This window comes from Solanum verrucosum, unplaced genomic scaffold, assembly GCF_900185275.1.
Source record: "Solanum verrucosum unplaced genomic scaffold, falcon-dt-bn FXZP01000038.1, whole genome shotgun sequence".
Classification (NCBI taxonomy): domain Eukaryota; kingdom Viridiplantae; phylum Streptophyta; class Magnoliopsida; order Solanales; family Solanaceae; genus Solanum; species Solanum verrucosum.
This window is the reverse complement of record NW_026020564.1, coordinates 5,428,099-5,445,051: the sequence shown is the minus strand read 5'-3', so window position 1 is coordinate 5,445,051 and position 16,953 is coordinate 5,428,099. Positions and strand designations below refer to the sequence as shown.

The following is a 16,953-nucleotide window of genomic DNA, read 5'->3' as shown; positions in this document are numbered from 1 at the left end:
AAATCAACGTTTGATCGTGAGAATTTCAAATCCAACCTAAAATGAAAAACAACCTATAGTCTGATTTTCAACTCATTTTTTCAGCTTTGAAGTTGTAATACAACTGGATGTATTAAATGGATGTCCGGTTCTTGTAGGTGTTTGATCCTGTAATTTGGGTTTTAAATTTGAAGTTTAGATTTAAAATCAGTATTTGTCTATAATATTTGTACAAAAATCTCAATTTTAGTTAGAAATTTTGATTTCAAATGTTAAATTCTACTAAATGGTAGGATTCTAATTGATTTTAAGAGTGATTTCTTAAAATATGACTCATATATAAATTTATATTTTTGTAAATTCTTTTCATAATTTTAAAATTTTCAAAGGCAACCCATGCTCAACACATACACATTGGAACCTTAACATTTTTAGCACAGGCTTAAAAAAAAGGAAAAAATTGTTTAAATACATAACTTATTTTATCATATTTTAAAAAAAATTCTACCATTAAAAAATTACAAAAATTCCTACTTTCTCCTATTTTTGGATACATCACTATTACGCGATGTATCGAGACGCAATATATCGGGATATATGCGTCTTGTATCAATAAAGGTAATGTATCGGAACGTTGAACGATGTACCGGGACATATATGTCTTGCATCAACAAAGGTAATGTATCGGGATGCGATGCATAGGATGTTAAGTGATGTATTCAAAAATTGGGACGCGAGGTATTGGGATATTGAGTGATGTATCCGAAATTGGGATGCGATATAGCAGGACATTGAATGATGTATCCGAAATCCTTAAATTTTAAAAAAAAATTGTAATTTGAAAAAGAGTAGAGATAAAATGTAATTAACTCTTAATACTAAGAAATTTGTGTAAAATATACAACAAAAAATAATCACGTCTAGTCATAACCTTTGTAGCAATTGTTAGTGTATATTAAATGTTAAACAAGTGTATAACAAGTATATAATTAAGGGAAAACTATACAAATTAGGTCCAACCCAAACTATTTACCTTAGTGGACCCTGACCCAAACTATTTACACTCATACCCCCTTCCCCCATTGAAGTACAATTACACTTAATCAGTAGGGGATTTTGAATTCAAAGTACCATCGAACCCACAAAATTGCTACAACAACTCCCCACTTTGAATATATTAATCTCCATTATCCGATATATGCTTTCTTCTTTCATTCTTTGTCATTTTAAAGCTAAGAATTACTAATATCGAAACTTTTTTTGAATTTTATGCATCAATAATCTATGTATTTGCGTTGTAAGCAACGTACAAAAACTCGTTGGTGGGGTCATGCTCCTATCACTAGAGTATATATATACTTTGATCAAATCAAACATCAATTTAACTAGTTTTCATTGAATCACTATCTTTTCCTTCTTGATACCATTAACGTATATGTATATATACTCTGGTGGTGTCAAGTAGTGTTTTTAGTGAAGCACTATTTTTTTCTTTGATACCACCATTGTATATATATACTCTGATGGTATCAAACATCAATTTAGCTAGTTTTCACTGAATCACTATCATTTTCTCCTTGATACCATCAAAGTATATATATACTCTAATGGTATCAAGTAGTGTTTTCTGTGAAGCACTGCTTTTTCTTCTTTGATACCAACAAAAGTAATTAAATATACACTCTGATGGTATCAAGCATCAATTAGTTAGTTTTCACTGAATCACTATATTTTCTTCCTTGATACCATCAGAGTATATATGGTATCAACCAATAACTACTAGTGTTTGCACAGAATATAATGTTGTTGCACTGCTTTGATTAGTGTTTGTTTGTCAATGTAGATCTGTTGAACTTCAACCAATTATTGCTTGTTTTTGTCTATAATGATATTTTAACAGTCTACGTTCTCATGCTCAATTCAAATACACTTTGACACCCATATTATCCATAATTTTCAATGGTAGAAATCCTTCAGAAAGTGCTTATTTGATTTCAACCTTATTGTAGCAGCATCCTTTTGGAGTTGTGTTGCAATTGCGTACAAGGGAAGTCCACGAAGGAGTCAAAATTGACATGAATTATAAAAAGGGAGTATAAAAGTAATGAAGCATGCATGAACTTGTAAATAGTTTTATTTCTTGGAGTAATTTTTTTTTTCTTCCTATATTAATGTATCTAATTATACATTATTATTATTACAATACTACAAATATTTAGACTAGCGGTTTTTTTTGGTCAGGAGTCTAGAGTTACTTGTAGTTGTAGGCTTTGTTAGGCTTCTATATGTGTAAAAAATCCACGAAAAAAAATATACATCTAATAAAAATATTAAATCTAGATCAGAACATACATCTAAATAATTAAAATTATCTTCTAAACACCTGTGTATAATTTATCTTTGGTTTAAATTTAGAATTTAAACATATTATATTATAAATAAATAAATACATATTCATGAAATTTATAGAAAAAAAGTATTTTCGGTGGTTGTGTAATGATAGTTAGTGGTGATTATATGAGTTTGGCAAAATTTATCTGGCTTTGACTTGAATCTTTTATTTTATCTTAAAATTTTATTTGATATATATAAAATAAAATATTGTTAGTGTAATGACAGTCGATAATTACTGTTGACAAACATAGTGACAAAATATTACATTCACACGAATTTTAAAGTGAACTTAATGATGTTAAAATTTTGTACAAGATTTAAATGATTTGTATCCATCAAGAGTTTCTAAGTTTTTACAAAAAGAAAAAAGACAAAAAAGAGTGAATATATTTTAAAAATTGATATTTGAATTATTCGAATTTACATATTTATTAAGTGTAAATAAATAACACCTATGTTCATCTATCAGTTGAGTACATAAAGAAATTAAACATGGATCTAAAGTAAAACGTAGAGCTCTAATTAAGAATAAAAAAACATATTATTTCAACGTGTCACAATTAGATTAGTTAAGCATTTTGTTGCACCATTTAATCTTAGAGAAAAAATAACAATAATGGTATGTTATGGTTAGCTTAGGTTTAAAATAATATATATTTTTAAAGTGATTTTAACTTTTAAATTTGTTAAAATAGCACTATTGATCTCCTCAAATATTCAATAAACTATAATTCTTAAATTTAATGAGAACTATGAAAGAAAAATAATTAACAAGATATATTAGAAAAAGATTCGTCAAATTTCAAAAATTACCCCAGGCACAAAAAATATATCAAAATATAAAAATTGCACTTGAAGAAGTTGCACCCTTCACCAAAAATACATAACAAATAAAGTAGAGTTTAAAAACGACACGTCCAAATATGAGATTCTTCAACTTTTTATTGTTTTTAATAAAATTTTGAGTATATACTAGATTCATTAATATGAAACATTTTTCGATGTTCGAAGAAGATTCATACAATCAAAATTCAACTAATTTGATATTGAACAATTGATTAACTAAACTTCCTTTCAAATAATAGGGATGACGACGAAGTAGAGAGTGATGGAAAAGGAGATGAAGATTGATAATCTGACCTCCACCTGTCTCTCTCTTTTGTTTTTGGCTTTATGCATTTGTATGGAAAATTTATTGGCTTGGCGTTGAAGGGAGAAGCGTCCCCTACTAGAAATTTCTCTATTTTCATAATTTGAATGACAAATTTATATTTAAGAATAGAGAGATTTTGTCTGTTCCATTGTGTTCCTTAGTGCCATATCTAACTCTAATATAGGTCATTAACACTAGCTAGTATGTGATTGTAAAGACTAAAGAGGACCCTGGGCCTTGTTGTTTAAGTCACCTAAAAGCCTAGTGGTATAGATCACAATAGCAATAATTTGTGAATGATTGGTACTGATCTAGACTTCAAGACAACTTGTTGGTTTGCCAAATGTGCAGTACTGAAGTTCTACAGTCCCTATCATAGAGGACCACCTCTCTATAATAGTCGTATTCTATAATACTAAACATTTTATTATAATAATTAGGCATGATACATAAACGTGGCCCTAGCTGACACCTACTTTCTCCAATTTTGAATGTGCATAAGTAGACATTTAAACTATTATAAAGTTGAATAAGCAGACACACATGTCTTATATGATATACAAATCATGTGAGATGCGCGTGTCCTATATGGGAAATCGTGTGAGACAAACCATGTAGAATACACATGTCTACTTGTTCAACTTTATGATAGTTTCCTTTTATAATCAAATTTCATTATAGCATTTAAAAAATTAATGAGGACACATACCCACTACCAATCAATTGCCACTACCTTTCCTTATCTTGCCCTATTAATCTGTTTTCTCCCCCCTACACTGCTTAAAGGTTCCTAACTAAAGTTCGTTATGTTGTGTCCCACCTTGTCTTGGTGCTTTTTTGGAGTCTTTATTGCTTATTATATCATTCTTGACTCCTTCCCCCGTGTTCTCCTTGTAAGTTTGTTGGGAGTTTAAGATAAAGGGCGTTAAAAATGAGCCTAACTATAGGTAAATTCGATCATAATCTGTCCAGAAGGGTTCATGAAAATTTGAATTGAGTTCAATCTCAATCAATTTTAAGAGAATCTTCAATTGAGCCCAATTTAATCTCCAATTTCAATTCGTTTTAAGGCTCTTTATTTGCATTGATGTAATGTATATTCGTATATTGAAGGTATGAATTACTATCTATTTTATATCTTTTAGGATTTATCTATCCATTAGTAACTTCTTTTTTTAATTTTTCTTGAGTTGAAATTTAAATTGTATTTATAAAACTTAAATAACAATATATTAAAATTATTGAGATTAAGCAGGTCAAATTGAGCGGGTTAAGATTCAACCAGTTTTAAAGCCCATTTAAGCCCAAAATAAACTTGAGTGGGTCAGGACCCAACCCAGTTTTTATTTCAACCCAATTTAATATCTCCAATTTCAACCCAACCCTCCCACATTTGACGTACACCCCTAGTTTAAGATGATTCTAAGGGCGTGTTGAGAAGGTGATGTGACACCTCTTTATGACCTCCATTTCAATTTTCTTTTTTTGTGGTTTTGTTGAGATTTTCTTTATTTAAATTAATTATGTTATTATAAAGGTAAATCACTTAATTATTACAAATTAATATTTTATTAATGAAGAAACACTTGCAACTAAGACTCTTCACATGCCAAATTATAAAAACTTTATAGCCAACAATAGTGTTTATCTTTTTTCTCGAATTTAAATATATTTTCTCCTTTAATTTATTTAATACAATTAATTAACCCCACGTAGCTTATCAATTAATACAATTGATATGCTATATTTATATCTTCTTCACCTATGTTTTCCCATCATATTTGCTTATATATTTTTATACCATCATGACTCATAACTCATCTACTTAATTTCCCCTATTAATAATTTATAATTCTCATAATTTTCAACTTTTCATATTCATAACCATTAAATATTTAATGTAAACGTTAAGACACCTTATGGTATTCCTTCATTTTTTCCCTATATAAATTCAATTTTTTATTTCTTAAGATCCAATTCAAAATTATCATTTATTTTCACTATTATATTATATTCATGCTTTTGTTTGACTTGAATAACAAGAAGAAAATTCTTGAATAGTGAGTCTTGTGAAGTGGATATCGACAAGAGCTCACAATTATGTATTGATTTCATTTTCCTTCTATTTTTTATGATTAAAGTTGTAATGATATATGTATTTCATTTTTTCTTTCTTTCCTTTTTTATGTATTACTATGATGCCTCTTAAGTTTAATTTATATAGATTTATGATTGCTGTAAGTCTATAATTTCTTTTGATTCAAATAAGTATTTTAAAATGGAGTAGATCCTGAAGAAATATTACTTTCTTATGAATTTATCTCAATTATGATTTGAATTCAACTATAAGTACTAACCATGTTTAAATTTATAATTAATTTCCTTTTGCTCAAATCAGTAACTTAATTATGTTTTAAAGTCTGCTAACTACTAATCAAGTTTTAAAATTTATAACTGATTGTGTAAAAATAAATTTTAATGATTGAAATATATTTTTCATTTGATATTTATTATGTTCAAGTTCTTCGAACTATCAAGAATTATGGCATGACATGAAAATTGATAAATATAAAGTAACGGGAGGGAGGGAGAGTGAGGTAATTCTAAATTATATGTGCACAACAAATATTATTTATATTTATTTAGAATTGAGACATAAATGCGTAGGAGTTTTCACGGCTAAATCATTATTCTTTATTTGATGGTAATTATTACTCATTTTATATTAAAAGTATATTAATTGTCATTAACAAACTCAAAAACCTTATCCATTCTTTAATTTTCTTTTTACCTTGACAAATAGTATATTTATGTGATTTATTTTTAATTTTTTTTATACATTGTAAGAATAAATATTGTGTTCTTTCACTTTTAAAAAATAATAAATACATCACATGTAATTTTCTTACTTTTTTCTTTGTGGAATCAAATTGTATGTGTGTGCACATTTATAGAAAGATATTATTATTTTATTTTATATATTTTTTTATGTAAGGAGAAATTCTTTTAAAATATTCACAAAATCCCAACTTAGATTTATATATATTAAATATAATATTAGCTATAGATAAATATATTATCATATTTATAAACACCTCTTTCATATAATAATAATATTTAATAAATTATCTATTTTATATGACCGTGCGAAGCGCGGATAAATTCACTAGTTTGTATATAATCTAGATAGCTATATGATGGTGGGGTAGGAGTAGGGGTGGTGGGAATGGGGCTAGGGGGAGAGCAAAAGATAAAGTATGTCGAAGGGTAGGGAGAATATAATTAATGTGAAATACTAGTTGTGAAACTTATTTTCCCTACTTCCACGAAAAAGTCATTTTCCTCATTTTTAAGAAACTTATTTTCGTAGAGAAAATGTTTACTAACAATTTTAACCGAGCGAATATGATAAAATTGAAAAATATTTTGTGAATTTTTTTTCTTCTTATTGTTACACTGGAAAGGGTTAAAATAGATTACATTCTTTTAAAAATAATGTTGATTTAAGTTTGTCACGAGAAGACAACCTATACCCTTGTTTCCCCAAATTATTAGCTCTTCATCATGGTTGTGTCATTTGTCCGAAAGTCGACTCATTGATTCGCCTCTTTCCAAATATGTTTAATAGAAATTTCATTAGTATTCAACAAAAATCTATAGTCTTCAATAATAGCCCTAAAAGGATGGTGTTGTATGTCCTCAATCTTAATTAATCAACTTTTTTTTCTTATCAAAGGGATTCCATATATATATATATATATATGTATGTATTTATACTAAAAGTTTAGTTCAAGAGAGTATTGGACAATGATGACATGGTTAGAAGCTCTTCTGTTGGAGAGAAAACAAGCTTGGCTTGGTTCGATGACAAGTAGAAAATCAATTTCCTCTTATTGCACTATTAGTATATTTTTATCAAAGCATTTTAAATCAACACAAAGTTCAAAAAAGATAACAAAATCAATTTGTTATTACATCCAAATAAACAGTCCCAACTTTGGTTATACATGTGAACATATTCTTATATGCCCAATAAATGTACTAAAAGATGTTAAGAAAAATTGTACTTTAATAGATAATTACTTCAAAAGAATTGTGGACTAGGCCATATATATAATTGCAATTTGCCATTCCTGCGCCTGCAAAAATCATTAACAAAATAATGTCAGAAAAAAATATGATTCTTTTTTACATCAATTTAATTAGTCAAAACCAAAACCAACCTTGATTAAATAATTTGGTCTTTCTTTTACTACTGAAACCGTACACCAAAAAGGCATTGTAGATCAGTTTCAAGATTTGGTAGCTGTTGTAATGCCTGCAAATGAAACAATTCCACAAAATATGGCAAATCTTAGAGAATATTTTAAGCTAGAATTAAAAATAGAAAATGTTTTTAATTATTTAATTATATTATGTCTTCACACGTCACCCTTATATGTTGGCCTGATTTTTAAATTGTGTGTGACTATCTCATCCGAGAAAAAGCTCTGTAAATAAATAATTCTTAGTTCTAACTTAGCCCTACAAGCTAGCTAAAAAAAAGGAGGATTGTCTAAGCCATATAAAGAGTCCTAAGATCTCGCCCCTATCGTTAGATGTGGGACATTTCTTTTAACACCCCCTCACGCCCATACTCTTTCTAGACTGGAGTGTGAACAATTATGTACCGGGAGTGTATTCACAACCCACAGATCGGATTCAATGGTTCTGACTCTGATACCAGATTGAAGAAATGAATTCTCGACCTACCCCAAAAGCTAGCTCAAAGGAAGAATGATTGTCCAAGTCACATAAGGAGTCCCGAGATTTGTCCCGATATGACATGGGACATGTCTTTCAACAAACACATTTTTAATTATTTAATTATTTAATTATATTATGTTTCAAACACAGAACAAAGGATCAAAGAAATTACCAGAACATTTGAAGAATCAAGAAAAGCTTCTGGGAAAGACATCAAACAATTTTCTCTTCTTTGTGGTAACATTTGTGTAACACCAATATTACTGTTTCCTTGTTGTTGTAAAAATGTTGGATTAGGTAACTCCTTGGCAAATAAATTATCTGTGTTCATATTGGAAGTGGCAAGTTTGATGGAAAGAAACTCCACTTGTTTTTGAAGAGATTGAACATAATTGATGATTTCATCAAGCATTCCTGCTTTGCCAATCACTTTGTTACAACCTGGTACTAAATCTTGTAAACATTTCATCTTCTTGCTTATTTTCTCCCTTCTTGCCTACAAAAATTGATTGATAAGAACTAATTAGCATGTTGCTTTCCGAATTAGCTAGGGTATGCATATAAATTCGTAGTAGTCATCACTACAACAACTTAAAATACATTTATAAAAGGAATTCTTGTGCACTAAACGTTCTACATTCAACCAGGGTCGAGGGAAGGGCCACACCTCAAAGGGGTATAATGTAAGCAACCTATCTTGACAAAACATCGATAGTTGATTTCAAAGTTCGAACCCGTAACATATAGGTCACATAAAAACAACTTTATTGTAATGTAACATCTTGCATTCACCCAAAGTTCGGGGAAGGGTAGCATCCCAAAGCAGTGTAATGTAGTCAGACTATCCTAACACATTTCATGGCTTGAAACTATGGCCCATAAGGAGATAATTTTACTGTTATTTCAAGATTCCAGGAGTTTAAAACATAAATACATAGGTAGTCACAAACACAACAACATAACACTAAAAAAGGCATCTCGATGGATGAAACATTCCACATTCACCCAAGATTCAGGGAAGAATCGCACCTCCAAAGGGTGTAATATAAGCATTAATTCTATTCTAATAGCAAGTACCAGTGACTGATTTCACAGTTCAAACTCGTAATCCACGACAACTCAAGTTACAATGATGTAACAAGATAGAAACTATCAATGTAGTAAGAGACTTACTCTCTCAGCTAAGCTGTGGCTATCAGTAGCTTGGCCGCGACGAGCCCTGACATGAATAAAATCAGTATTTTTAGCCTCTAAATTCTCCTTTGAATTCTTCCCTTTTTCACTTTTCACTCTCATCTCTGTCTGTACTTCCCCTACTTCTCCATCATGTCTATTAACTTTACATTCATCTTCTTCATTAAGCTGAAAAATGAACAAACAACATAGAAAATTAGGGCTCAAATTGCTAAGGCAAAAATAAGTCCAGTGATTTCTTTTCATCTGTTTAATTTGGATTGATTTGTTTGATAGTAACTCAACTAATAATTATTATTTCACGAAGTTACAATTTATTTTTATTTCAACGAATAAAAAATAAAGATAAAAACTATTAGTTGAGTGATAATGTGATACATGTGTTATTGGAAGGTCAATTTCATATACATATGTTGTTGGTAGATAAATACTAGTAATTCTTTCGTTTCAATTTATGTGATGTTCTTTCTTTTTTTTAAGCCACTCCTACAAAGAATACTATGATCTATATGTATTATTTATTTTAGATCATAAGCTTCAAAAGTCTGTTTTTATTTTTTAAACTTTTGTATCCAGTCAAACATCATAACATAAATTGAGATGCAAGAAATATCTACTTAGGTGGCCTAATTAAGGTGTGTGCAAACTGGAAAATCTTAGTAACTCAATTGATTGACTATCTAAACTTTTCACCTTAGATAGTGAGGTTTGATCTATCCCATTGCAGGTGCACGAAAGCGAGCTCGGACGCAATCATTAGTAGAATAAAAATAGAAAACAACATTTACAAACCTCTGATTTTCTCTTCTTGCTTGTCCAATTCCTCTCTTCACTTCCAAAATCAATTTGTGTGTCAATCTTGATGGGAAAATTCTGAAATTGACTGAATTCCATTGTATGTTCACTCATTAAACTATTGAGTCGAGCAAGATTTTGATTTGGCAAAGAATTAGAAGTTTGTTGTTGTTGGCATTGGTACAAATGTTCAAAAATAGCTCTTTGTCTTTCAAGAATGCTCATTTTGAAAAATGTTGGAAATGATATTTTTTTGTCAAATCTGAGTTTATGGTACTGTACTTCTAATCAGTGGAAGAGATTTATATAGGTAATAGATAAAGTATAAGTTACTATTTGGATATGGATGAAGGCAGAAGCGGATTCAGAATTAAAACGTGATGAGTTCAACGGTTAAGATTTGATATAATCGAATCAAGTGTAGTCTCTCTGTTCTAAATTGGGTGGATGTTTTTTAGCACGGGTGGATTTATAGGCAAAAATACGTGGCACATGAATCTGTGGTTTTGTGTAATTTAAATTACTTTTAAATATACAAATATTTTATTTTTTTCAAAATAACAGACAAAAAAATATATCACATAAATTAAGATAAAAAAAAAAGAGTAATATTTTTAAGATTATGTGTTCATAATTTACTCCATCTATGTTATCACATTTGGGGCATATAACTGGACATGAAACTAAAAAGAAACCGAATAATTTTATAAATATTCTTAAATTATGTGATCTTAAACATGATATGACATTTCAATAATTATAAGAACTTGTTATTGAAACTGAATTGAGAAATTGACAATTAACAAAAAGTTTGTAAATAATGAAATATGTCTTTTCTTTTTTAACAACAATAGTAAGAAGAATAAAAATATTTTATAAAGAATACAATAAATAAAATAATATTTTATATATTTTTTATTTAAATAAATTTATATTTTACATCAAATATATTGAATTCACTTATACCGACCTCCAGATAAAGGGAGAGAGAGGGACAGATGGGGGCCCAAAAATCAAAGCATATCAAGAATGTGTTGATAAGCTATGGTAGGGTTCAATGAGTGGATATCCAACTCCTTACTTAGTTCAAAAGCCATTATTATAAATGATATAATATGTTTTCTCTGTTCAATAATATTTGTTTATTATTAATTTGCATATTTTTAAAAAATTATAAATAAAATAATAATTTTATTATATTACCCGTTGAATATGATAAATATAATGTCTTGAAAAATGTAATAAAAAAATAACTATAATTAATGATAAAGATAAATTAGAAACTAAGTGTAAAATTATCCATTGATTTCATAAATCAACCAAAACAAACAAGACAAGCAAAATAAATCAACAATACGAGACACCAAATTTACGTGAAAACATCTTCGAAATGAAGAGTAAAAACCACAAGATCAAAGCTCCACTATAATCAACAAGAATTACAAATGTGTTCTCTAAAATTACCATCAAAGAAGTGTCAAATAATGAGCAACAACAACTACAAGATAGAACAAAAAATTAGAGAAAAGAAAGGAATAAAATCACCAAATACGCAGCTACTATACACAAAAAAAAATAGAGCTAATCATCCACTGATTGACCAGGTTAAAATGGTGTTCATCTTGACGGGTTCAATTCTAGCTGCAACCTATTTGACATTACTGAAGAATTTTGTTGGAGAAATTTTTCCAGAAAGATTCTCTGTGATGAGACATAGATTTAAAGGAGGAGATTTTAGAGAGAAGATGCAAGTTGTTGAAGATTATGTGAAGAAGGTGAAGCAATTTATTTTGTAAGAAATTCAGGCCAAGGGGGAGATTTGTTGAGTATTTGCCATGAGGTTCTTAATGTAATTGGGTTTTCCATTTTCTAAAAGGAAAACACAGTCTTCATATTTGGCTAGTTCTATCTTGTAGGAAAATATTTATGACTATAAATGGAGGTTCATTCCTTCTAACTTAATAGCATTCACAATGTAGTCCTAGGAGCTTTGAGAGTTCCGTGTAAGGGGATAAACGGTGAGACACAAGTAATACGTTATCACTTGTGTGAACCTCTTTTTGACTCATGCAAATAAAAAAGCACTCTTACGCTCTAGTTTGATCGGGGGGTCGCAACTAAGATCAGAGGGATAAACTTTCCCACTATTGGAAGAAATATTTTATGTTCAGGGTTCCTCACTTGTTTTTTACTTTCTTTTTTACGAAAACAAGAGTGATTTGTGTGAGATTAATTCTCTCGATATCTTTTACTCTTATATTTATATAGTGAATTGATCATCTCCTCTTGTGGATGTAGGTCTGTTGATTGGACCACGTTAAATTTTTGTGTCTTTTGGTATATTTCTTGTTTATTTTCTTACTCATGATCTTTCAAGATTTTCTTTGTTAGCCTCCGCATGACATTTAATTATTTCCAATCCTAAAATACTAAAGATAGCATGACAAAACATTATGAAAAGAAAAAAAAGTATCTACACCCAAATAATACTATAGTCGATGTACTAGAAATCAAAGAACAAGAACTACAAGAATAACCGTATTGGGATATCAATGCATCTCCTCTTCACATGTCTGAACCATCTCTGGCTCTGCCCGCATCTTATCCTCTACCGAGGACACTTTTACATTGACCCAAGTATCATCATTTCTAATCTTATCTCTCTTAGTAAATCCACACATCCATTTCAATATTCTCATTTTCACGACTTTCATCTTCTAAACATGAAAGTTTTTAACACTTCACCACGTATAACATAAATGATCTATCAATATTATATAAAACTTGCATTTGTTTCAACGTGACACTTACTTATCACACATGACTTTGTAAAGAGATTACTCTCATTTTGTCTTTGCAAGGATAAAGAATAAGACAACAATGCTTTGCGTCCTTTATAGCATGTTGTCACCATCACAAAGTAAACAAAAATTGAAAGGACTCTAATTTTCACATACAATGTCATGTATGTATGTATGTGTGTGGCCAAACACATATACAACCCCTCTAACTTGTCCACATTTTTCATTTTGACACTTTATCTTAGCCTTGTTCCATTTTAACCCTTAAACTTCATTTTTTATGTACCATTTTAACATGAAATACTATTTTTATGATTTCTTTATTTTAATATATATTCTTCAATTGCAACTTCTTATTTTAAATCGACATGTGTCAAATAATTTTAGTTAAAAAATTAAAAATTAACAAAAAATAATTCTTTTTAATAAATAATAATTTCTTTTTAAGAGTGTTATGTATTTTTGTGTGAAAAATAACCGATAAAATTGTGTTGGTTTTCTTTCTTTAAAATCACCGACAACCTAACAAAGTCAATCGAGTTTTAACATTGTTTAGTAGTTTATTAGCAATGAACAAGAGTCTGTTTTTAGTAGTGTTATTAACAAAGTCAGTCGAGTCTTTTTGAAGATGGGTTTTTTTATTCGTATTGATTTATATTAAAAATTAAAAGTGAGTATTTGCGTTAAATTTAGATAGCCTAGATGATAAGAAAAAATAAATAAGTAGTGTTATTTAATTTAATTGAATGTTTAAGAAAGAAAATCAAAGAACTTTCGTTAATTTATTTTCATGCAAAAATACAGAGAAATATCAAAAATTAATATTATTGTTTGAAAATTTTTATGTTCGTTCGCGAATGTTTAATTTTTTTACAAAAATTAATAGGCACATGTCTATTTTTTTAAAATAAGAAATTGCTATTGAAGAACATAGATAAAAACAAATCATAAAAATTAGTGCAAGTGTTTAAATGGTACAGAAAAAATGAAGTTTAAGGGTTAAAATGGAACAAGGCTAAGTTGGAGTGTCAAAATGAAAAATGAGGGCAAGTTTGAGGGGTTGTGTATGTGTTTGGCCGAGAAAATATTTTCATATTCAAAATAACCATCACTAACTGTGTGACTTTATCGTCAAAAATTATCTCATGACGATAAATATTTTTCCATCTTTGATAAGAATTTTATATTCGAATCTTGATTATGAAACCGCTTTTGATAAGATACACTTTATCCTTGATGAAATTTTTTCAATATGAATTCTGACTAGTCAAAATTTTAAAACGCATATCGAATACAAGGTAAAAACTAAAAAATAAAGAAGTAAGTTTACATACTTATTAGAAAAAAAGACAAAGTGAAAGCAGGGGTGGAGCCACCTTATATCAACCCCCTTCGGCGAAAAATTACATTAATTATACATGGTTAAAATGTTTTTTTATGTATATATTAGATGTCGAACACCCTTCGGCTACTTTGTGTGTCTATTTCTACAAATTTTAAACCCCTTTATTGAAAATCCTGGCTCCACCACTGAGTGAAAGGCAGCTAGAGACAAACTTAGCCAAACAGTTGTCTCCCGTTTGGTGACTGAGACAACTCGTAACGAGTAGTGCTAGTATAGAAAATCATAAATAGAAGTGAGATTAGAAAGAAGAAAAAAAAAACTCTAGTAATTAGATTCAAGATAATAAAACATAGTAAGAATAATCTTTTTAAAACAAAAAGTTAAAAAAGAAAATAAGGCAAATAAATTTAAATGAAGAAAGTAATATATCGACCTAATGAATTGGGGAAGTATAATAATTCTGAAATCATTATTCAATATAGAATATAGTATAAAAATAATACTATAATTTTAGTACAATGATTTGAAATTACTAATTTTAAAAAGGACCTGAATATCTCTTAATTTTTGATTCAGAATTGATATATCCCTCGATAAAAAGGTAATGTAGATATACTCTCATTATCTAATAAATAGAGCATATTTATCATTTTCGTTAACAAATTAATATTTACTGAATTGAAAAAAAAAAAATGGTTTCTAATCCCAAAATTGTCATGTAGCTTTCAAATTTACCTCACTTATTTTTTTTTCGCCCTCCAGACTCGACCCTAACTTTAAAAAAAGAAAAAAAAAAAGTGGATGTGGTAAAATTTTGTATAGTCACTTACATTTATACTAGATATAGGACCCCGTGCCAGCACGGGGCCCAATATATATTATTTTTTTATTTTAATTTATGTCATATTATGAAATTTGAGAAGTTATTGAAATTTTTATATGATTTTAAAAATATTTTAATTTTTTAGCTATTGTGATTTGCAGTACTTTTTTTTAACATAATTTTGAAAATAATATTTATTACTCTGTTTGTTCTAATTTATATGGCACACGCAGAATTTCAAATATTAACCCTTTTTTATATGTCTCTTTAATATATTAAGTTGTTAATTATTGTATTTTATAGTACATTTTGAACCTAATTTTTTAATAATATATGTTATTTGCCATGTCCCAATTTATGTGGCATTAATTGATAGATTTGTTGGAGTCGATAGATTTATTTTGTTAATTATTGTAATTTATATTTTTTTTCCGTCAATTTCAAACAATATATGTTGTTAATTGATAGAATACTTTTAATGTAATTTTTTTAAAAAAATATGTGTGACTGTCCATGTCCAAATTTATGTGGCACATGTAAAGTTTTAACAATTAACCAAAATTTTAATACATTTAAAAAAATATTTTTAAGTCGTTAAATTTTAAGTAATTTAAATTGTTGTATTATTTATTACAATTTATAATACTTTTAAAGTAGTTGAAATATTGTACTATTTATTATGATTCATAACAGTTTTTTTTATTTATGTCATATTATGGAATTTGAGAAGTTATTGAAATTTTTATATGATTTTAAAAATATTTTAAATTGTTAGCTATTGTGATTTGTAGTACTTTTTTTTAACATAATTTTGGAAATAATATTTATTACTGTATTTGTTCTAATTTATGTGGCAGATGTAGAATTTCAAATATTAACCCTTTTTTATATGTCTCTTTAATATATTAAGTTGTTAATTATTGTAATTTATAGTACATTTTGAACCTAATTTTTTAATAACATATGTTGTTTGCCATGTCCCAATTTATGTGGCATTAATTGATAGATTTGTTGGAGTCGAGAGATTTATTTTGTTAATTATTGTAATTTATAATTTGTTTTTCGTCAATTTCGTCGACTATTTATTTTATTAATTATTGTAATTTATTGTTTCTTTTTCGTCAATTTGAAACAATATATGTTTATCATATAATCCATTTTATGTGGTACCAATAGAATTTAGAGAGTCAATTAAATTTTGTATATAAGTTTTAAATAATTAAGTTGTTAATTATTGTAACGTATAGTATTACTTATATTATTTTTAAATATATTTAAATATTATATGTTAGGTTTTTTATCCTAATTTATATGGCATTGATATAATTGAAAGTGTCAAATAATTGTTAATTATTGTAATAGATTATATGGAGTATTTAAGTCATTCATAGTATAGTAATTAATATATAATATGTAGTATTTAAGTGTAATATTATGGACTTTGAGAAGTTATTGAAATTTTTATATGATTTTAAAAATATTTTAAATTGTTAGCTATTGTGATTTGTAGTACTTTTTTTTTACATAATTTTGAAAATAATATTTATTACTCTGTTTGTTATAATTTATGTGGCACACGCAGAATTTCAAATATTAACCATTTTTTATATGTCGCTTTAATAAATTAAGTTGTTAATTATTGTATTTTATAGTACATTTTGAACCTAATTTATTAATAATATATGTTATTTGTCATGTCCCAATTTATGTGGCATTAATTGAT

At 28.0% G+C, this 16,953-nt stretch overlaps 1 protein-coding gene across 1 annotated transcript; it reads right to left on the bottom strand.

The window, feature by feature from the left end:
- Window positions 1–7,717: 7,717 nt before the first annotated feature.
- On the bottom strand, window positions 7,718–10,486 carry LOC125810281 (transcription factor bHLH63-like). The gene is made up of 4 exons (XM_049489787.1): window positions 10,259–10,486; window positions 9,446–9,634; window positions 8,445–8,768; window positions 7,718–7,844 (listed from the first exon to the last, which is right to left on the bottom strand). The coding sequence occupies exons 1-4, from the start codon at window positions 10,484–10,486 to the stop codon at window positions 7,779–7,781; spliced, it is 807 nt and encodes a 268-aa protein (XP_049345744.1). The 3' UTR covers window positions 7,718–7,778.
- Window positions 10,487–16,953: the final 6,467 nt, after the last annotated feature.